Source organism: Peromyscus eremicus, chromosome X, assembly GCF_949786415.1.
Source record: "Peromyscus eremicus chromosome X, PerEre_H2_v1, whole genome shotgun sequence".
NCBI classification, from domain to species: Eukaryota; Metazoa; Chordata; class Mammalia; order Rodentia; family Cricetidae; genus Peromyscus; species Peromyscus eremicus.
The window spans coordinates 16919326-16943097 of NC_081439.1; the positions used below are offsets into that span (position 1 = coordinate 16919326).

The 23772-nt window shown below is 43.6% G+C and overlaps 1 protein-coding gene across 1 annotated transcript in view; it reads left to right on the top strand.

Annotated features, from left to right (window-relative positions):
- Positions 1-3994, top strand: part of Smc1a (structural maintenance of chromosomes 1A) — a 47137-nt gene extending 43143 nt beyond the window's left edge. Inside the window, exons 20-25 of the mRNA XM_059249922.1 lie at positions 652-808; positions 1230-1384; positions 1501-1652; positions 2822-2891; positions 3253-3363; positions 3734-3994. Of these exons, the coding sequence (XP_059105905.1) occupies positions 652-808; positions 1230-1384; positions 1501-1652; positions 2822-2891; positions 3253-3363; positions 3734-3817 (729 nt within the window). The 3' untranslated portion in view covers positions 3818-3994. The remainder of the gene's footprint in view (positions 1-651; positions 809-1229; positions 1385-1500; positions 1653-2821; positions 2892-3252; positions 3364-3733) is intronic.
- Positions 3995-23772: the final 19778 nt, after the last annotated feature.

Genomic DNA, 23772 nt, shown 5'->3' on the forward strand with positions numbered 1-23772 from the left:
ACCACCATCAGAATCGGGTTCCCTTCTTGTGTGCTGATTCAACACTGCTTGTCACTGTCTTTACATTCATCCTGCACTATTCTGATTATTCACTTAGTCGTGTTTCTGTTAGCTCCTTGAATTCTGTGAACACAGGAACAGCTCTTGGCGGATATTCAGTTAAAGTAGTTATTAACTAAAAGTGGCAGTGAGGCACAAATTCAAACATGCATTTACAGTAGCTCTAAGGAGCCCTAAACCAAAATGGAGTGGAATTTGTTCAGATACAATGATTTAAGAGGACAGCATGAGCTGCCTTAGTTATTGTGGAGCTGTAAGTGCAGGCCAGAGCAGTCTGTGAGGAGCTTTAGGTCACCCTGGGGTGGTGCTGGCTCATGGCCTGGGCTAAGGCAGAGAAGGCCATCGCAGCTGTTCCTCCAGAGACAGATAGATTGGCAGGATCTGGAGGAAGAACTAAAGGCGAGAAAGCCACATTCACCTAGAATTTCAGTGATAGTTGGAACTGTTACGTCAAGCTAGATTTTGTGAAAGACACCAAGCTGGAAGAACTGGCCTTCTGCCTAGGAGCAGATCCCCAAGCTCCACTCATCTCTCAGGTAATCTGGACTTGGGGTCAGATGCTCCTTACTGTTGCTGGGTGTGGGGTTACAGGATGCACAGGCGGAGGAGGAAATCAAGCAAGAGATGAACACACTACAGCAAAAGCTGAATGAGCAGCAGAGTGTGCTTCAGCGGATTGCTGCCCCCAACATGAAGGCCATGGAAAAGCTGGAGAGTGTCCGAGATAAGTTCCAGGAGACCTCAGATGGTAAGACTGACTGACCTTCCCGGGCTTTAGATGAGAGCAGAAGACGGAAGGTGTGGTAACGGTGTACTGGTATGTCACGCCGGCTCCTGTTTTTACATTGCCGGCTACCCTAAACAGTGGGGTTATCTGCTTGCTTCTGGGGAGCAAATGATGGTGCCAAGATAGCTGCTGGTAGAGCTCATGGAATCCGTGAGAACCCATGTTTGTGTGGCTCTAGGACTAGACTATGCGGTGGCCAACTCACTGGCTACTGATCCTTGTGGGGCTCTCTTCAGGCATGTCTCTTCCTTTGTAGGTTGCCACTAGAATTTTCATTTATAGGTTGTTCTTGGCGGGGTGTGGTTCTCAACCCTAGCAGAACCCAGGGCACTGAGAGCTCATCATCTGCTCTTTTTTTTTTTTTTTTTTTTTTGTCTGGCAGAGTTTGAGGCAGCACGAAAGCGAGCAAAGAAGGCCAAGCAGGCATTTGAACAGATTAAGAAGGAGCGCTTTGACCGATTCAATGCTTGTTTTGAATCTGTGGCTACCAACATTGATGAGATCTATAAGGCTCTGTCCCGAAACAGCAGTGCCCAGGTAGACTTCAGCTCTTATGCAACCAGCTCCTACCATTCCTCCTCAGCTGCTCTTCCCCTTCCCATCACCATGCTCATCCACACATCCAGGTCCTCCCCCCTTCTGTCTTCCTCTAGGCATTCCTGGGCCCCGAGAATCCTGAAGAGCCCTATTTGGATGGCATCAACTACAATTGTGTAGCTCCTGGCAAACGCTTCCGGCCTATGGACAATTTGTCAGGCGGGGAGAAGACAGTTGCAGCTCTGGCCTTGCTTTTTGCCATCCACAGGTAAGGAAGGCTCTGCCCCATAGGGCAGTTGGTGGAGACACAGAGCTGAGGCAACCAGATTCTCTGGGGCCCAAAGATATGCCGAGATCTGCATAGGTGAAGGTGTTTTAGTGTCTGCATTGTATCACATTTCCCTCTCTATCTCCTGTAGCACATCTGCCTTGGTTTTTTTAGACCTGTCTTTTCCATCTACCCTCATCCACTCAGCCTATCTTTCTGTATTTAGTTCCACTTCTAGGCTTTTCCTCACATGGTTGCTAGCTAGTAAGCTCTTTCTGTACATATCTAGCTTGACCTCTTCATTCTCCTTCCCTTCCTCTGGGAAGCCCTCTTTGACCTCTAGCATACCTTGACACGTCCCCATCCCAGGCCAGTAGTGCTTAAATATGACCCCTATGACTTAGCGTTTAATTATACAGTATCACTTTGGGAGCATTTCTTGAGTGCTGCTCTGTACCAGACCCTGTTGAGAGCATGGGGACAGATGAGTCAGACGTGGTCTCTGGCCTAAGGAGCTCACAGACTAGAGGAAGCCAGACACAGAGGAGGGGCAGCTAACCTTCAGTGTGTGGATGGGCTAAGGGAGGTTTTTAAGGGTAAGTGATGGGCAGGGAAAGATAAAACCATGAGTAGTGTTTGGGGGCAGGAGAGGTAGCTCAGTGGTTCAAGTGCTCTTGCAGAGGACCTAGGTTTGGTTTTCAACACCTCTTGTGATTTTTGTAGGCATCAGCCTTGCACATGGTACACATATACACATTAATGAAAAACACTTACACACATAAAATAATTTTTTAAAAGAAAAGTTTGCTAAGGAACCCAGCAAGCATTCTAGGCTGAACCTGCTGCATGTCTGGAGGCAAGGAGGCATGTCAAAGTGTGATGTATGTTGGGATATAGTAGACCTACAGATAGCTTGCTTTTTGAAGACAGTTGTCTCCCTAGCCAACCTGGAAGTTCCTGGAAAAAGCCCTGTTTTTCCATGGTCGTAGGGGGATAGTGGCACACAGAGCCAGATACTGAGGAGGGTATTCAGGGGCCTAGGACACTGTAAATTTTAGACTTGGGTTATTTGGTCTATGAATGCAGTTGCCCTATTCTGGCTGTGGGGCTGGCACGCTCTTCTTGCTGTCCTTTCCTTATTATTAGCTCACCCATTCATTCCCTCCTAGCTACAAGCCAGCCCCCTTCTTCGTCCTGGATGAAATTGATGCTGCCTTGGATAACACCAACATTGGCAAGGTGAGTGCAAGAAAGTTGAGGTCTGGGAGGGAAGCCCCAAATTGGGGCTGGGTTTCAGAGAGCAATTCTTGATTGTGCCCTAGCTATTCCTGCTGCCTAGTCTATGTTCCAGGAAGATTGGATCATCCTTGTTTTGATCATCAATAGCCTTTTCTTTTTTTCCTTTTTTCTTTTTTCTTTTTCTTTTTTTTTTTTTCTTTTTCGAGCTGAGGACCAAACCCAGGGTCTTGCGCTTGCGCTTGCTAGGCAAGCGCTCTACCACTGAGCTAAATCCCCAACCCTCAATAGCTTTTTCTTAGTCTCCCTTACTCCCTCCCCCACCTGCTTACTTGGACTGCGCTGCTAACCACCCCTCCCACAGGTGGCAAATTACATCAAGGAGCAGTCAACTTGCAACTTCCAGGCTATTGTCATCTCTCTCAAAGAGGAATTCTACACCAAGGCTGAGAGCCTCATTGGAGTCTATCCTGAGGTAGGGTGGGCTGGCCTCAGGAGCCAGTCCTCTTCCTGCCCAACTCCCCAAGGCAGGAAGAGAAAGCAGCAGTGAAAGAGTGGAGGAGTGGAGGGAATCACGTCCTGAGCAGCCCTGTGGGCTTCTTGGAGCCCTGCCCTGAACGTTTAGCCAGCTCTTCCTGGCAGAGGCAGCCAGACAGTAGAGACAGGAGCAAAGTGGAGAGGTAGGCAAAGAAAGAAGGTACATGGGATAGAATGCTTTCTCTCATATCCAGAAAGAACCATTGCCTGGCCTTTGAGCAGACACATAGGGAGGCAGTTTTTCAGCCTCTGGTCCTGAGCTGTATACCTTTCTTAATTCTCTCCTGACATTTTTTCCCCTCCTTCAGCAAGGGGACTGTGTGATCAGCAAAGTCCTGACCTTCGACCTCACCAAGTACCCAGATGCCAACCCAAACCCCAATGAACAATAGGAAGAATTCTGCCCTCTTGTCTGGATCCTGGAACTGCCCTTCTGTCGATCTCCTGGATCTCTCTCTCTTATCACCCATTATCATGAATTCTCTGGGAATTATGCCTCCCTTATATGTATCATTGCCTATATGCATGTGGATTTGTTTGCAAAATAAATATTGGACACCTGTTTTAAAGGAGAAGCATAATCAGAGTTTTATTCTAAGGGAGCATAGGATGAACAGCACACCAGATGGGCAAAAGTAGCTAGGACCTCAGGAGTTATAGGCAGTCACTAAACTGCCCTCAGTCATTCTTTCGTGGCTTATTCGTGTATTCATCTGACACATAGTGGACACCCCCTGTTTGTCTGGGCCTGTGTTTGAAATACTAAGGTGAATCAGAGACCATCTTTTTTCTGTTTTGTTCTGTTTTTTCTGAGACAGGGTTTCTCTGTGTAGCCCTAATTCTCCTGGAACTCACTCTGTAGACTAGGCTGGCCTTGAACTCACAAAGATCCACCTGCCTCTGCCTCCCAAGTGCTGGGATTACAGGCATGCTCCACCACCCAGTTCAGGGATCATCTATTAATGGTAAGGAAATGGTAAGGTAACCAATTACTCTGGTTAGTCAAATAATACAAGGACCTTGACAAGAGGATTATCACTTCCATGCTTTGTGGAAAAAAAGCTCACATTTGAGCAAGACCTTGACAAATTGGTAAGATTTAGTCAGGGATTAAGAGTAGAGGATGCTCTGGGGAGAGACAGTTACAGGTCTGCTTCCACTTTTTACCACTTAACTAATGGTTGCTGAGCAAATCATTTGACCTTTCTTTGCCCTGGTTCCCTCATTTGTAAGATGGGGTTAATATTTACCTACCTCATAGGATTTAATGATGTCAGGCTCTCACTAAAAACCCTATTCATGAGGCTGGAGAGATGGCTCAGAGGTTAAGTTCACTGGCTGCTCTTCCAGAAGACCCAGGTTCAATTCCCAGCACCCACCACATAGCAGTTCACAACTGTCTGTAACTCCAGTTCCAGGGGATCCAGCATCCTAACATAGACATAAATGCAGGCAAAACCCCACTGCACTATCCACTAGATACCAGCCCCTCCAAACACAAGTCTTGTTATTCCTGGGCCTGGAAGGGCTTCTGACCCTTGTAAAGGACAGAAGGAACTGCCAACTCTGGGAGGTGCTGGATGCTGTGGTTACCAGGAGAGGGCCAAGGCAAGAATAGGGTTTATCTGATTGATAGAGAGCCCGAGGAAGCCAGTAATTTCAATCATACATGGTAACTGCTTGGGCCCCAAGCTGAGTTGTCAGAAACTAAGCCTAATAGGTCACTTGTCAGCCTAACATGTTACGATCTGGTTGGGAACTAACGTCCTTAGGTAAAAATTATACTGTGGGTTGATGAGATGGTTTGGTGGGTAAAGGCACCTGCTATGAAGTCTGGTATCCTGAGTTGGGTCCCTGGGACCCACATGATGAAAGGGAAAACCCAGCCCCCTGCAGGTTCTCTGACCTCCACACATATCCATACATACAAGCGTACAAAAACCATGAAATTACAATGGTTTTTCTTTTCTTTCTTTCTTCCTTTTTTTTTTTTTTTTGGTTTTTCAAGACAGGGTTTTACTGTGTAGCCCAGGCTGGCATGCAACTCATAGAAATCCACCTGCCTCTGCCTCCTGAGTGCTGGGATTAAAGGCGTATGCTACCATCGCCAGGCTCATCCCAGATTCTTAAAGATAGCAGTTGCTATTCTCTGCCTTAAAGATGAGAAAACTGACCCTCCCCCACAAGGGGTTAAATGCCCCAGATCACACTGAGCTTGAACCCAGGTTTGTTTTTCTTTAATTCATTCCAGTGCTTTTCCATTGCAGAGGTGATTAACAGCCTTGGCTATACATCAGAATCACTTGTGAAGTCCACCCCCCCTTTTTAAAAGATAAAAGCAATACATACACAGGTAAAATTAAAATAGTACAGAAGGGCTCGTAATGAAAATCAGCAGTTACCTTCCACACCCCCACATTCCAAAGGATGTGGAGCTTTTCAAAAATAAATTGCTCTGGTCCCACCTCTGGAAATATGATTCAGTAGGTGTGGATAATAACCCAGATAACTAACCCTCTCTGTTATGGGATGGAGAGGATTACATGAGATGCCTTAGACTATGGTCCGGGCACACTGGAACACAAGTGCTTCAGAGTCTTCAGGATCAGGGAGGTGAGATTCGAATAGATTGATAGAGCCTAGACTTCCACTTGGAGCTCCTTTTGCTCACTGCTTTCCGATGGACACCATGGGGTGTTTAAGGAAGCTAAACCCAAGGAGAATCCCATGCCTTAGAAGGAGCTAGGTCGGCCTGATTACCTTGGTCTAAGGAGTTGAGTGCTTTTCACACTAGTATCTTCCTTTAATCAGACATTTCATTCTGGAAATCTTAGTATTGCACACCTGGAATATAAAAATGAGTCAAATATTTATCCTGCTTTGAGTAGTTATGTCACTGCCTAGTTAGAAGCCAATTCATAAGCACCCTGGGTAGTCAGGTCTGTCAGAAGCATAGGAAGGATGTTAAGAGATTCAAAGAAGACATTTTCTAGCCCAGGAGGTGATACCTGAACTGAGACGTGAATAGGAATTCACTAGTTGCAGTAGAAGGAAACCCCAGGCAGTGACATATATGAAGATCTGGAGGCCAGAAATAGCAATTAAGGAGCACTGGAGCATAAGGATTGCAGGGGTGGAGAAAAGCAGCAAGAAACACTGAAGGTAATCGGGAACCAAATGATTTTTTAAAAAAATGTTTTTAATGTTAATTTTTATTTTATGTGTATGAGTGTTTTACCTGCCTATGCATGTACATGCCCACAGAAACCAGAAGACAACATTGGACCCCCCTAAAGTTAGGAGCCACCATGTGGGTGCTGGGGATCAAACCTGGGTCCTCTGAAAGAGCTCTTAACTGCTTTGCCATCTCTCCAGCCCACCAAACAAAGAGTTTTAAGTGTCTGGCTAGAATGTGGGCTTAGGGGACATTATAGTTCCCATACTTGCTGTACCCAAGAAACAGGCCATCCATGGGTTCCAGCTTCCAAACCTTCCATTTCAGCATGTGGGGAAAGCCCTCAGCCTCAAGTGCTTACTCCCCAAATAACTAGGGTCCTGCAGACTTCGGAACCATAGCTTGAAGACCTTGTGGGAGCTGTGAAACCAGCTTTAAGCAGAGGACAGACACTCCAGAGGCGAAGAGCCAAGACGGCCTGGATGGGAATGAATTGGGTTAGATGCTCATGTTCTGTGCACCTGTGACTACAGTTCTCCTTTCAGCCAGCGTCTTCTGAATGGCTTCTTACTTTGTCTCAAGCAAATACACCAAACCACAAGGGCCAGCCTGCAGATAGCTTGTTTCCTGGCTTATTCCCTGCAGAAAGCACAGTACCTGATAACAAAAACCACCTGGGAAGATTTCAAGTGTGTGAATGAGTGCATTTGTGAAGAAGAGGATGGAGGTTAGGAACGGCCAGAAGACCAGGCTGTCTCCCATAGACAAGGACAGTGGAAATGGGTTGAATGGGATGAGATAGGAGCCAAGGTGGTGAACTGAGGGGTCGGCAGCTGAGAGCACGGGCTGCTCTTCCAGAGGATGAGGGTTTGATCCCCAGTACTCACACAGCACAGAAAACTGCAATTCCCACTTCAGGGGATCCAATGCCCTCTTCTGGCCTCAGTGAGCGCCAGGCATGCACGTGGTGCATAGATAGCCATGCAGGCAAAACATCCAGACACATTAAGTTTCAAAAAGACGTACTTTGAAGACTTGAGTATTGGTGTGATTGGTGACTGAGATATATATGAATAGCCATATTCCTACTCTATCCCAGTTGTCTTTTCCTCATCTATCTCTGAATCAGAATCCTCTTTTAGCCTCCTCAGCACCTGGAACTCATCCCTCAAGTTAAGCCTTCTGTGTACTGTATGTTCCCCTGCATCCCCCAGTCACTGATTCACCCATCCAGTTCAATACACTTTGGCTGAGCACCTCCTGTGTGCATTGAGACTCTTCTAAGCTAGGACTCCAACTCCCTCTTCCTCGCTTAAATATTTTTGAAGTTTTTTCCCCCCAGGTAAGCTGTATCCTTTATCCAATAGCATATAAAAAGATGTCCACTATACCAAACCTATAAAGGAACTTAGAGACTGTCAATTCTAAGGCCTTTGGAGAGAAATTAATTTCCCTAAGGTCGTACTACTAGGAAGTATTGGAGCCATAAATGGGACCCAGGTTCTAATCCAGACAGGTAGAAATGGTAAGGAGGGTAGGACTTAGGGTGACCTTTGACGATTGGTGTATAAGCATGGCAAACAATGCTTGCCAACTATACTACTATAAACAAAAACAAGAAACCTTGCCTTGCTACTTCTAAGGGGTTTCTCTAATGTAAGTTGCCACACTCTACCATGTGACTTCACAGGCCCAACTACAGATGACCAGACTGGGATAGTATTGGAACCAAGGTATCAAATTTCTAGGCTGGTTAGCAGCCTCCTAAGTGGACTGGAGTAAGGATTCCATCTTTTTGTTGTTTGTTTGTTTGTGTGGTGATATTGTGTTCCCCAAAATATTGTGCACTCTAATAAACTTATCTGGGGTCAGAGAACACTAGATACAGAGTGTTCTGGCCACTAGATATAGAGGCCAGAAAATGGTGGCACACACGCCTTTAATCCTAGCATTCCAGAGGCAGAGATCCATCTGGATCTCCGTGAGTTCAGAGCCACATTGGAAACAGCCAGGCGTGGTAACAAGAGCCTTTAATCCCAGGAAATTGATGGCAGGAAGCAAATAGGTATTTAAGGCGTGAGGACGAGGAACTAGACCTGGTTAAGCTTTTAGGCTTTTGACCAGCACAGTTCAGCTGAGAGGCATCCAATCTGAGGAAACAGGATCAGCTGAGGAATTGGCAAGGTGAGGTAGCTGTGGCTTGTTCTGCTTCTCTGATCTTTCAGCGTTCACCCCAATACCTGGCTCCAGGTTTGTTTTTATTAATAAGACCTTCTAAGATTCATGCTATATGTTTGTTTTGTTTTTTTGAGATAGTTTCTCTGTGTGTAGCCCTGGCTGTCCTAGAACTCACTCTGTAGACGAGGCTGACCTCGAACTCACAGAGATCCACTTGCCTCTGCCTCTAGTGCTGGAATTAAAGGCGTGCGCCACCACTGCCCGGCAAGGATTACATCTTGTGAGGATTCCATCCTACATGGGTGGCTTACCTAATGGCATGTCTGTATAAAATAGATATTTTGGGGAAGTTGAATCTGTGGTATTAAAAATAAGTGAACAATTAGAATTCACCGAGGCTGGAAACTTAACACAGCAACAGCAAAACAGTAGAAATCATAAATCATAGGGCTGGATCAATGACTCAGCAGTTAAGAGCACTGGCTGCTCTTGAAAAGGACCCAGCTTTGGTTCCCAGTACCCATGTGGCAGCCTGTAACACTAGTTCCAGGGGATCTGATGCCCTCTTCTGGCCTCTGTGGGCACCAGGCATTCACATGGTCCACATCTATACGTGCAGGCACTCACACACATACATAACATAAAAAAAAATCTTTTCAAAAATTCTAAGTTGTGAGATATTTGTATCATGAGTTCGCAGGGCTGGCCACCAAGCAACAAGGCACTGAGGGCCCAAAGGATGCAACGATGTAGCAGGAGCCACAAGACAAATTATGTAAAATCCATGAAGCAGCAGAAGGCTTGAATACATATACAAGACCCACGAGACAGCAGGAGTGATGAATCCCAAAGAGACGCTACCCCGTAGCTTGAAGCACGCGGTAGAAACAATGGGAATAGGAGAAGCAGCCGGGGTACCAACAAGGGAAAGTTCGAGGAGAACCCATGGATTAATGGAAGCCAAAGTCCCAAGAGCCACAAAGCAGCAGGAGCAGAAAGTCCTAGAAGCGCTGAGGCAGTGAAAGCCATGGGCTAGAGACAAGGGGAGAAGAAAGTTAGTCAGTAGCAGTAGGAGGGTATAAATACAGCCAGAAAGTAGTTGAGTCACCATTTTGAGAAAGGAGCAACAGATGCCTCAACTGAGGGGGTGACAAGATAAGCCAGGCTCTAGAGCTGCTTTGGAGCAAAAGCCATTTTCAAGTTTGCCTCTGAAGCCCTTCCTGTCTCGTTTCCCTGTGGATGCTTTAAACGCCCATCACTAATGCAAGTGTGTCTGTGGTTCTTGTCATCTAAAAGAGGTTAACACATGTGCAATTTAGATGTGTGAAGACCGGGGAAGTTCTTCCTGGGGAGTTTGATGCAAGACACAGAGGTGAGAATTGATTCTTTCCCTCGTGACCTCATTTTCTCATGTACTTTTCACTCGTTTGCTTGTTGATTCCTTTTTTTCATTTGTCCAATTCGTTTTTTCCTTCTTAGTCTATGCATTGATATGAATGTTTACTCGGTTGTTCTTTGCTGCATCCACTCTTCCCATTCATCTGCTCTACAAGCATATATTGAGTTCTTTTCTGCATATCAGGCCCTCAACTAGACTCTGAGTTCTCCGGCCTCCAGAAATTCACAGTTTAAGTAGTGACTCAGAGAAGTGCACTAAATGTAGCAGATGATATAACAGAAGTCTAGATGGGGCAGGGTGAGCTTATAGAAAGCACTGGGTGGTTCTCCCTGGAGTCTGGTGGGTTGGAGGAATTGCTCAGTAACACCCTTAGAGAAGAAAGTGTACTTCAACTGAGCCTTGAAAGAGGAGTTAGTGCTTACTATCTGGGAAGGGATGAAAGAACTTTATGAGGAGCTGCCTAAGCTGAGAAAGTGTAAGTATATGGGTTTCAGAGAGTACTTAGTATTGGTCCATGCCGTGGTAAAACTGGTGGAAGCCATGCAATCAAGTTTAGCTTTGATCGTATGAACAATGGGGAAGCTGTAGGATCTGAAACAGGAAAGGGACAGACTGATACATTAGGAATCTCAGTCCAGCAGCTAGTGTTACAGAAGATGAGGGGTGGCCGGGTAGTGGTGGCGCACGCCTTTAATCCCGGCACTTGGGAGGCAGAGGCAGGCGGATCTCTGTAAATTCAAGGCCAGCCTGGGCTACAGAGCTAGTTCCAGACAGCCAGGGCTATGCAGAGAAACCCTATCAAAAAAAAAAAAAACTAAAAGAAGAAGAAGCTTGGGGGCATAAAGCACTGACCTAAATTATGTATGTGAATAAAGTGTACTTGAGTGTCATCATTAGACTTGTGAATGAGGACTCATGAGAACCCTTGAGGTGTGAGAAAGTTGTTCAGCTAGAGGCCAAGATTCTTGTTTTGTTTCTTTCAGACGGTAGAATTTCAGTTAAGAGTTTTAGAATGGGGGCTGGAGAGATGGCTCAGCAGTTAAGAGCACTGGCTGCTCTTCCAGCAGACACATGGCAGCTCACAACTGTCTGTAACTCCAAGATCTGACACCCTCACACAGACATACAGGCAGGCAAAACACCAGTGCAAAAAAAAAAAATGAAATAAAAAGAGTTTAAGAATAGGGAGGATTCTAACTGGTGAAAATGAGGAAGGGCTTTCTGAGCTCGGGAGATAAGAAGACAGCAGTAAAAACATTACAATCTGACTGGATCAGGGCTGCATTTAAGAGAAAGAGACTGCAAAGTTTTCCAAACTATTACATGAAGTCTGCAGGGACAAGGAAATCTGGGGGGGACAGAGAAAGTTCATGGACAAGAGTATCCTTTGTGATTTTAAATTTTTTTTAAATCAAACATTCATTTAAAAATGAGGGAATGCAGGCACATTATTTAGAAAACTCAAGTCAGCATAGAAGGTCTTATGGAAAGCCGGAGTCCACTGCCCCGCCCACTCTCGCTTTTGATATCTAATTTCAGTTATTTTTTTCCTGATTGTTAACTCCATACCTAACTAATGTACCATGGGGAAAATTTTAAAGCAGCACTTTAATTTTAATTGTTATTTATGTTTACATGTGTGTCTCTCTGTGTGTACAAACATGTGCACAGGTATTCGTGGACACTGGAACCACTGGAGTTAGAGTTGCAGGTGGTTGTGAGCTGTTGAATATGGGTGCTGGGAACCAAACCCAGGTCCTCTGCAAGAGCAGCAAGTGCTCTCAACCACTGAGCCATCTCTTCAGAATCCTGTGTGGACATTTTTAACAGCAATCAATTTCAGACCATACACACAGGTATTCTTTGACAAATGAGAAGTTAGATCATTCATATCAAGTTCAGTTTTTAATCTTTTATTTCTAATATAATTTCATTTCACTGTTGGATAACATTCTGAGTTTAAGTAACGTTTTGTTTTTGTCTATGAACTAGAGACAATATTCCCCTTCCCATTGCTTGTTTGTTGGTGGTAGTGGTGCTTTTGAGACAGGGTCTCTTATAACCCAGGCTGGCTTTGAGCTCACTGTGTAGTTGACATTGTCCTTGAACCCCTGATCCTCCCACCTCCACTTCTCAAGTGCTGGGATTGCAAACATGTGCCATCATATCTGGCTTGAGACAATATTTCTTGATCAGAGCTTTGTTAAATAAGAAACACCCTCTCTATTGACCTTCCAACTTCTATAACATGGACATTGATCTGAGACTTACATTTTTAGAAATTATTTATGAGGATATGTAGCCTATTCTGGCCTCAAACTCGCTTTGTGGATGACATGACTTGGGATACCTACTCTTCCTGCTCTATGGCATGGCCGCCACCACCACCACCACCACCACATCTAATCTTCTCATCTGTCCTTTTATATTGTCAAAATTGCTCTAGCAACCTGATGGCTACATTCTGCTCTGTGATCATGATTGATACTTATGCCTTTTGGTGTTTTCTCTATAGTATGATTCTAGAAATTAAAGAGCAATACACAGCTATTGATATGACTAATAGTCTTTCTTTTAGAGCCAACCAATATATTTTAATAAATTTTTGCTTTGTAGCAAGTTTTCCTTTTCCTGGCTTCTAATTTTTCTTCTTGCTTTATCACATATTCCCTTTTTCATTTCAAAATCTCCACTGCATTAAGAATTATACATTAAAAAAATTCCACTTAGTCGGATTTTTGTCTCCATCCTCCCCTTGAGACTTTTCTTTCTAGGGACCTTCATTTCTTTTTCAAATATGGATTGTCATTTTGGAATTTTCTTTACTGCTTTCTATGGTTATAGCTACCGTTTATTAGATCTTGGGGTTTGGTTTTGTTTGCTTGATTTTCCCCATTGTTTTGAGGGATCACATCCTCAAATAGCTTTCTCAGAAAGGTTGTATAGAAAATAGATTTTTTTATGCCAGGCGGTGGTGGCACACGCCTTTAATTCCAGCAATTGGGAAGCAGAGGCAGGCGGATCTCTGTGAGTTCGAAGCCAGCCTAGTCTACAGAGTGAGATCCAGGAAAGGCACAAAGCTACACAAAGAAACCCTGTCTCAAAAAACCAAAAAAAAAATTAAAATTAGATTTCTTTTGTTTTACCATTATTATTGTTATTTTTAATTGAATTAGGATTATATTACTTTTCCTTCTCCCTTTCCTCCCTTTAGTTTCTCTCAGCTACCCTCAACTGGACCACTCCCATGCCTCTATTCAAGCTGATAGCCTCTTTTTCTTATTATATATTTATTTATGTAAATATGCATATGCACAAAATATATCAATATAACTTACTGAGTCCATTTTTGTTTGTCTGTACATGGTTTGAAGGCTCACCTCTACATTAGGCAATCAGTAAGGCGGCTCATCCGTGGGAATGGTTAATCCTCCTTCTCCCAGCAGCCATTAGTTGCCTGTAGTTTGTTTGGGGAGAGAACCTGTGAAATGTTACACCTTGTGGTAGTTTGAATGTAACTGGCCCGCATAATCTTATAGGGAGGGGAACTATTAGGAGATGTGGCTTGTTGAAGTGGGTATGGCCTTGTTGGAGGAAGTGGGTCACTGTGGGGTGGGCTTTGAGGTCTCATATATGCTCAAGATACCACCCAGTGTCTCAGTTGACTCCCTATTGCCTGCAAGATGTAGGACTCTCAGTTACCTCTCCAGTACTATGTCTGCCTGCATGCTGCCTGCCATTCTTCCCACCAAAAGGATAATGGACTAAACCTCTGAACTGTAAGCCACCCCAATTAAATGTTTTCCTTTATAAAAGTTGCCATGGTCATGGTGTCTCTTTATAGCAATAAAAACCCTAACTAAGAAACCCTTCTTACATTAACATGTCCATTGGTCTTGCCATTGCTCCAATCTGTTGGGTTTTTCCCCATTTCTTCAAGACAAGGTTTCTCTGTGTAGTTTTGGAGCCTGTCCTGGAGTTCGCTCTATAGACCAGGCTGGCCTCGAACTCACAGAGATCTGCTTGGCTCTGCCTCCTGAGTGCTGGGATTAAAGGCATGCGCCACCACCGCTCAGCTGTTCCAATCTGTTTTATGCAGTCTTTTCTAGGAGAGACTGTTTCACAGCCGACTTCCTGGTGTTCTGATTTTGACACGCTTTCCACCCTGTCTTATTCCTATGATGTTCCCTGAACCATAGATGCAGGAGCTGTGAAGAGGTGTATCTGTGGGGCTGGGCTCCCTATGGTCTATTGATCTCTGCACTGTGTCCAGTTGTGGTTTGCTGTGATGGTCTCCATTTGCTGTAGAGAGAGACTTCTTTGATGAGGGGTGGTGGCTACACTTGGCTGTGGATTTAGGATAAGATTTAGAATGAAGTAAGGAATTATGCTGGTCTAGCAAAGTGGTGGTTCTTTTCTAGGGTACATGACTACATTAGCCTGGAGAATCTGGCTCAGTTTCCAGTACCAGACATGGTTTCTCTCCTGTTGAGTGGTCCTTAAGTCCAATTAGACAGCTGTTGGTTGACACAGACATGCGAATGTCACTTCTTATTGGAAAAGTATTATTTTACATATCTGAAAATATCTTTACCATGACACTTGGCTATAAAGTTGAGATTTCATATCATTTTCCCACTCAACATTAAAGGCACTGCTTCATTATGTAGAGGCTGGGTGATGGGGACATCTCTCACTCTGTTGCCCAGGCTGGTTTGGGATTCCTATTTCAGGCTCTCAAACGTTGGGACTACAAGTGTGTGTCCGTATACCCAGCTCTCTGCACTGTCTTCTTTTTTCTTTTTTTCTTTTCTTTTTTCTTTTTCTTTTTTGGTTTTTCGAGACAAGGTTTCTCTGTGTAGCTTTGTGCCTTTCCTGGAACTCACTTGGTAGCCCAGGCTGGCCTCAAACTCACAGAGATCCGCCTGCCTCTGCCTCCCGAGTGCTGGGATTAAAGGCGTGCGCCACCACCGCCCGGCTCTGTCTTCTAATACCCAGTTGTTTCACTTTGGTTTGTGTTTGGTTTTGTGTTTAGTTTTACGAGACAGGGTTTCTCTGTGTAGTCCTGGCTGTCCTGGAACTCACTCTGTAGACCAGCCTGGCCTTAAACTCAGAGATCACCTGCCTCTGCCTCCCGAGTGCTGGGATTAAAGGCGTGTGCCACCACCAACCAGCTCTAACACCCTGTCTTGATGGTGTCTGACTGGTAGTGAGTCTGACTGCTTTAGATATAACAGTTTATATCACTTTTACTCCTTTTCTTTCAGAACCCTAAGGACACAAGGTCGTATCTTTCATAGTAGTCTCGTAGGTCCCTAAGGCTCTTCTCATTTCTTCCAAGTCTGTTTTCCAAATTGGGAAACATCTGTGTTTCTGTCTTTAAGTTAATCCCTTGGTTTGTCCCCTCTATTTTGTTATTATCATATCCACTGAGGACTTTATTTGGGATTTTATATTTTCAGTTCTAAAGTTTCTGTGGTTTTCCCCTTATATATTTTTACTTCTTTACTAACAGTTGCTAATTTAAAATATATTACATTGTTGATTATTTGTGTGTGTATGTATGTTCCACAGTGTACATGTGGAGGTCAGAGGACAACTTAAGGAAATCAGTTCTCTTCTTCCACCATGTAGGCCTTTGGGATCAAACTCAGATCATCAGGCTTGCTTGGCAGCATGTACCTTTACCTGCTGAACCATCTCAGTAGCTCACGTTCTAATTTCTGATCTGTTTTGAGACTATTCCTAATTGTTGAGGTATTTTTGTGGTGACTCCTTGTCCTTGAAAACTTTTCAGATGATTTTAACATGTCTGTCACCTTGTGTGAATGTCTATCATTTTGTTTTGTTTTCCTCACTCATATTGAGGGTTTCCTGGTTCTTGGTGCGGTGAGTGATTGTCATTTGAGACCTGGGTATCTCAGCTACTGTGTTATGAGATGCTGGGTCTCATTTCAGTCTTCTGTTCTAGCTTCCATTGTCAGACACAATTATTACAGTGGAAGAAGAGACCCTGCCTCGTTAATTTAGTGGGTAGAGAAATAGTCAAGGTCTTTATTCGGTCTCCATTGGATACCCCCACCAGGGGTTCCTCATTGCTAGGTGGGAATGGGCGTTCTAGCTGTCCCACCTCAGTGGGAAGAGAAGTATTATCCAGTAAGGGTGAAAATCTGAACTCCCTGTTGGCCTTTGTTAGTGTAGTGGGAGTATGACCACAATTTTCTTTTGTGATGTTGGGCTAAAGTAGAGCAATTATTATCTGGTAGATGGTGCTCTGGCCTTCAGTCTGAAACATCTGAAGTGAAAAATAGATTTAGATCCCTACCACTGTGCCACTCATTTGCTAACAAGTTCTCTGCCCAGTTACTCAACTTATTTTGGAATATTTCATGGTCTTTTCTCAAAAAAACCTTGTGATCTGTGCTTCTTTGCTGATATTTCTTTAATGTAGCAATGGACTCTTAGCCTTAATCAGAGAAGCCTCTCTGTGGTGGTTTGAATGAAAATGGCCCCCATAGGCCCATAGGGAGTGTCACTATTAGGAGGTGTGGAGTAGGTGTGACTTTGTTGGAGTAATTGTATCACTGGGGGGTGGGTTTGAGGTCTCAGATACTCAAGCCAGACCCAGTTTCTCAGTGTTTTCCTGCTGCCTGCAGATCCAGATGTAGAACTCTCAGCTTCTCTCCAGCACCATGTCTGCCTGCATGCTGCCATGCTTCCCACCATAAAGATAATGGACTAAACCTCTGAACTGTAAGCCATCCCCAATTACGTGTTTTCTTTATAAGAGTTGCTGTGGTCATGGTGTCTCTTCACAGCAATAGAAACCCTAAGACACTCTCTTTCCAGTGAACCATGGTAGATGCAGAGATGATATCACCATCACCAAAGCTCAGGGAGTCTTGTGGAAGAAGGGATGGAAGGAATGTAAGAGCCAAAAAATAAAGAGAAGAGCTATAAAATGTCATTTTCGGGGCAAAGCACTACCATTGCAATTACAAACTCCCAGCAGCTAAAGACACGCCTTCAGTGATTCTGCACAAAAATGGACCTATCAACAGTCAGGCATGGGTGGAAGAGGAACTCAAGAGGGCCTCAGCCTATACTGCTGGACATTTCCTATTGATAGATTCAGGGGAGATCATTGCCTTCACTTGTATACCCACTAATAACCTCATCAGACTCCAGTGGGTAGTTTCAATGCATAAATGGTCCTGATTAAAGTGAGTCACAAAACCAAACCAGAAGTTCTGAATCTGGGAAAGAGACTAGCATGGGTTGGAGTGGGGTGTTAACAGGGATGAAAGAGAGATAAGAGAGTGTGTGGGGGGGAGCAATCAGAATATATTCTATATATGTATGAAATAGTTAAATAAACAAAACAAACCAGTAAAAGTTTTTTAAAAAATATAGCAATAAAAATTTTATTGGAAGTTTAGGAGTGGCTAGGCAAACTGACAGATTCCCCATAGGATGAGAAGAAAAGTTCTGACTCTTGTGCTACATACAGTCCCTGGTTGCCAGAACACCAAGATCCTATCTCTGAGACAGTTCAGTTCCTTCAAGAAGAGTCCCCTGTCTTTGCCTAATGAGTAGACACCCAGCTACTGTTCATTGTGCATAAGGGTAGATAGTTGGGCAGACAGCCTTCCCACTAACCTCCCTGTTTTCAGTCACACATCTCACTCCCACCTTTCATCATACCTGGCATTGTCAAGACCCAAAGCTCTCCAAACTTCCTGCAGAGAAAGGCCAACTTCTTTCTCAGAGGTACCACCTTTACACATGTTCCAGGCTGTAGCTTCATTCACCATGCTTCGTCAATCCCAGTTGTCTTAGTTAGGGTTTTTATTATGAAGAGACACCATGACCATGGCAACTCTTATAAAGGAAAACATTTAACTGGGGTAGCTCACTTACAGTTTCAGAAGTTCAGTCCATTATCATCATATTGGGGAGCATGGCAGGGTGCAGGCAGACATGGTGCTGGAATAGTAGCTGAGAGTCCTACATCTTGCAGGCAACAGGAAGTTGACTGAGACACTGGGCAGTATTCTGAGCATAGGAAACCTCAAAGCCCACCCCCACAGTGACACACTTCCTCCAAAAAGGCCATATTCACTCCAACAGTGCCACACCTCTTAATAGTGTCACTCCCTATGGGATTATAGGGGCAACTACATTCAAACCACCATACCAATTTGCCATTTGATCCCTATCTTCCAGAAATTTGTTGAAATCTCTGTGTTATTGACAGATATGCTTCTAGACTCTTCCTCATAGTAGTATAGTACAAAGGTGTTTTTAATACCTTTGTGATTCCTTTGCTATCATTTTAGCAGGATCTCAGAAGAGAGTAGAGATAAACACATGATAAGTCTGTCATTTTGACCTGTAAGTCTACTTACTAGTCTACATCTGTTTTCATTTTTTCTAATAATTATCTTCACATCTCCAAACAATGCACAGTTTTTCTATTTATCAACTTGTTTATCAATTTTAGCTATTATCTATTGGCTTCTTATTATGTATACTACCTAACTGTGCTCCTCATAAGACCTCAATAGAGCCATGTCACCAACTATATATATACTTATAATCTCTATACCTCTTCTGTCATCTGTATTTTGTTGTTTGACATAGGTGTTAACTTACTGGCCTGGAGCTGCCTCTGTAGACCAGGCTGGCCTTGCAGTCATAGAAATCCACCTGCCTCTGCCTCCCAAGTGTTGGAATTAAAGGTATGGACCGACACACCTGACTTCTCTTTTATTTTTTATTAACAAGATTGATAAAACTTACATTCTATTTGTGACCATAGGTAACTCATTCATGCTTTGCTGATTGATCATTCTAAAGAGTTAAGTTAATAAGCTATTCACGCTATTTGCATAATTTTGTGTGTGCATGTTTGTGTTTGGGCGCTTATGTGTGTGTACTTGTGTGTGCACTTGTGTGTGGAGGCCATAAGATAACCTTGGGTGCTGTTCCTCAGGTACCACCCAGTTTTTTTTAAAAGACAAGGTCTCTCCCCAACCTGGAACTCAGAAAATAGGCTAGGCCTACTAGCCACCAGCCCCAGGGATCCACCTGTGTCTACTTTCCAAGCAGTGGGATTACAAATGAGCATACCACCAAGCCTAGCTTTTCCTTTTAAATGTGGTCTCTAGTGATGGAACTCAGTCTGCGTGCTTGCAAGGCAAGCCCTCACTGACTGAGCCATCCTCTCAGCCCACATTTCTTTTCTTATTCAGTCCCTGACCCTTAGAGTTCCTTTTTTGTTGTTGTTGTTGTTGTTGTTGTTGTTGTTGTTTTGTTTTGTTGTTGTTGTTGTTTGTTTGTTTGTTGGGTTTTTTTTTCTCGAGACAGGGTTTCACTATGTAGCCCTGGCTGTCCTGGAACTCACCCTGTAGACCAGGCTGGCCTTGAACTCACGGAGATCCACCTGCCTCTGCCTCCTGAGTGCTGGGATTAAAGGTGTGTGCCACCACTGCCTGGCCCCTTGGAGTTTCTAATTGCTTTCTTTTCCTTGCATTGTTTGGTTTAGAACCTTATTAAGTTATTCCAAATTCCCAAGGAAAGCATACAAATCATTTGAAGCTCCCAATTTTCTCTAGAAAACTTCCCTCCTGGAGCCCTTCTTTCTGCTCCCTGGGAATGGTTGCTCTCTAGGGCTCCTGCCCGGCTGTCATCCTGGGATAGCTCTTCATTGCTCTTCTAGAGGGGAGCAATCTTTCTTGGACCCCACAGCTTCCCCTTCTTAGTTTACACCTTTATAGTGGATGTTGTGGTTATTCTCCAGCCCTCAGTCCATCTGCCCCACTTTATAACAACCACAGAATTTGGCTTGACCCCAGAGCCACAACTAGGTATTGGTCTTCATAGGTGTACCGACCTGAGTAATTTCAGTCCCCAGTCACAGTGACGAGTGGTTCAGAGATGATCCAGTCACAGTGAGGCTTAGGACTATGTTCAGCTTTTGAGGGACGAGATGGCTCATCTTCCCTGTATAGGAACAAAAAAGCACGTGGCCCCTTGGCTACTACTAACCACATTCTGAACACGTGGAATACTTAGCTGAGGGTGGTGCTGGCAAGCAGAAGAGGTAAAAGCAAGAGAGCCACAGAGAAAAGGAAGCATATTCCAGACCATCCCACCCCTGACGTCTCCCTATCTGTGGTTCATCAAGTGAGTCAATGATTTGCATTTATCATTTGAGCCCGAGTGAGTCTCGTTTCCTGTTGCTTATACCTGAAAACACACTAATTTTTGTTTTTTATTGCAAATTTGCTGATATCAGGTGTAGTTGTACTATATGAAGAAGGGAATATTTTTTCAGGGTGTAAGTATGGGGAAAAGACTATATATGGACAGTGGAGAACTGAAGGAGTGAACTCTAGTGGCTGCCCACCATTTAAATTAGGCTACCCTCTAATGGATGGCTTGGTGAGAGGTAGGGCCCCCGCTTACTACTATGCAACCAAAAATGGTCAATGCTTCCTCTCCCTGCCCATCAGTCAACAAACCCTGAACATTATGTTCATAAATTTGACTCTGGTGCCAGCAACACAGAGGAGCCAGGAATATACGAAGTAGGATAATAATAGACTGGAAAATGTATTTGTAGTGTGTAAAACAGAGGCTTAATCAGCAGGCACTAAAGCCAGACATGGTAGTGCATCCTATAATCCCAGCACTCTGGAGGCTGAAGTAGGGTGATCTCCATGAGTTCAAGGCCAGTCTGGGTTACAAAGTGACAGTTTGCGTCAAAACAAATATAAAAATAATCTCAAAGACAATGAAAAATTAGATTGTCAACTCAACAGATATATGGACATAGGATTCGGATAGTAATTTACACAAAAGGAAATTTGAACATGTTGAGACTTTTAACTGCCAATAATTAGATAAATGAAAATGAAAATAGCAGTGAGAAATTACTACCGTGGTGAGAAGTGTAAAAGTTCTCGATATTCTCATGTGCTGATAAAGATGTGAGGAAAAGGCAACTGTGGGTGGACTGAGAACTGGTCCAACTTTTCTGGAGAGTTGTTTGGTTGTCCCTTGTGGAAACATTGTATGACCTAGCGGTCCAAGTCCTGGGCATAGATTCTGAGACATTGTCACACGAGTCCTAAGGAAATATATTTTGAGCTTGTTTGTTGTATCAGTTTCTGAGGTAGTGAGTGAGGACTTGGGATCACTTTAGGTGTCCATCATAATGGGACTTGATAAGCAACTATAGTTTCCATAGATGAAAAGGTATAAAACAAAAACAGATTTACATATAATAACATGGACAAATAGTCCCCTAACCTTAGTGTTGAGTGGAAAAAGTAAGAAACAGAATGAGATTTATACCTTGATATCATTTATGTAAGTGTATATTACAGTGTGTATTTCCATAGGTCTGCATATATCCAAATAAGCATGAGAAAGAATGGAAAGAGTTAATCTACTAGAGAGATTGACTAACACGAGCAAGAAAATGAGAATGATAGGGAAAGTAATGTGAGAAAAGAAGGGTGGCCTTCACGGGACTGATGTGTCATGACTTGAAGCTTATGATTAATGAAACCCTGGAGTCCACGGCCGCAGACACGAGGATGCAGAGTTCACTTGCTATGGTGTGAGATGGTAATATCACACACACCGTGACCAACTGTGAGAAGCAGTACCAATGGCTGCTTTCTCCCCAGGTTATTTCTACACTTAGGACCTTAGTCGTGATTCCTCCTGCCTGGCCTTTCCAATTCCTATTCTATTGTCTCAGGCGAATTCTTCAGACTTGCATCAGCTAATGTCACAACAAGCCCCCTTTCCTCCTTAACCTCACTCAATTCTGTTTCTGTTATGCATATCCGAGATTTCTGACTGATTCAAGAATCCTGCATTTTATTGGAGACATCTTGAAGTAACTTTTTTTTTTTTTTTAAAGACAAGGTTTCTCTGTGTAACAGCCCTGGATGTCCTGGAACTCACTTGGTAGCCCAGGCTGGCCTCGAAATTACAGAGCTCCCCCTGCCTCTGCCTCCCCAGTGCTGGGATTAAAGGCCAGTGTCACCATTGCCCTGCTTTGAAGTAACTTAAGAAAGGTAAATTTGGGGATCTTTGAGCGTCTGAAAATGTAGTTGTTACATTTACCTTCACGTTTCATTTATACTTTGGCTTTAGAATTCTGTGTTAGGCCGGGCGGTGGTGGCGCACGCCTTTAATCCCAGCACTCGGGAGGCAGAGCCAGGCGGATCTCTGTGAGTTCGAGGCCAGCCTGGGCTACCAAGTGAGTCCCAGGAAAGGCGCAAAGCTACACAGAGAAACCCTGTCTCGAAAAACCAAAAAAAAAAAAAAAAAAAAAAAAAAAAAAAGAATTCTGTGTTAGAAATGATTTTCTCTGACTTTTGGAAGTATTACTTTTTAAAACACAGTTGTTGCTGATTAAGTCATATGCTAATATTATTCTCATACCTTTGATTGTGACCTGTTTCCCCCACTTCTAGGAGCTTAAAGGCTTAAAAAAAAAAATTCCTGTTTTTTTTTAAACGTCACAATAATATGTCCAGATGTATGCTTTCCTTCATCTATTTTTCTGGTCACCTGCTGTACTGATGGACTGTTTTTGTGTGAAGACTCAAGTTCCTGTACACTGAGAAATCACTGGTTTTTCTTAGGTAATTTTCTCCTTCCCTCTTCTCTGTAGAACTCCTGCCGCTTGGCTGATGAATCTCCTCGATGGGCCACTCTACTTGTTCTTTCTCCCTTGTTTTTCCAGCCCCAAATATGTCTAATTGATACATAATAATTGTACACATTTATGAATAGAAATGCTTGGTATTTGGTGCACTGAAATACTATGTGTACATTTATCATTTTTTTTTTGTGTTAGGAACATTCAAAATCTCTCATTGGCAATTTTTAAACATACCTCCGAATGCTGTTATCAATAGTTCCCCTACAGTCTATAGAACACTGAAAGTTATTCCTGCTACTCTCCCGAATCCTTGTATATGTTCATTCATCCTTTTCACATACTCTGTTAACCCAAAGGTACTTTTGACAGAGAATACTTTTATTATTTTGAAAACAGGTACAAAATCTTCTGTGTATGTATGTATGTTTAACAGAACTTTACTAGAGTCTTGTTGATAACAGAAGATGATAGTCAAGAAAGAAAAAAAATGTTCTTTTTTTAGACAGAATTTCTCCGTGTAGCCCTGGCTGTCCCAGAACTTGCTTTGTAGACTAAGCTGGCATTAAACTCAGAGATCTGCCTGCCTCTGCCTTCTGAGTGCTGGGATTAAAGGCATGCACCACTATGCCTGGTGGAAAAAATTAATTTATTCCAGATAGTACCTTTCCCACCCTGTGGTGGTATTGTGTTCCCCAAAATATTGTGTACCCTAATAAACTTATCTGGGGTCAGAGACAGAACAGCCACTAGATACAAAGGCTAGAAAATGGTGGCACTCACACCTTTAATCCTAGCATTCCAGAGGCAGAAATCCCTCTGGATCTCTGTGAGTTCAAGGCCACACTGGAAACAGCCAGGCATGGTGACACATGCCTTTAATCTCAGAAAGCAGCCTTTAATCCCAGGG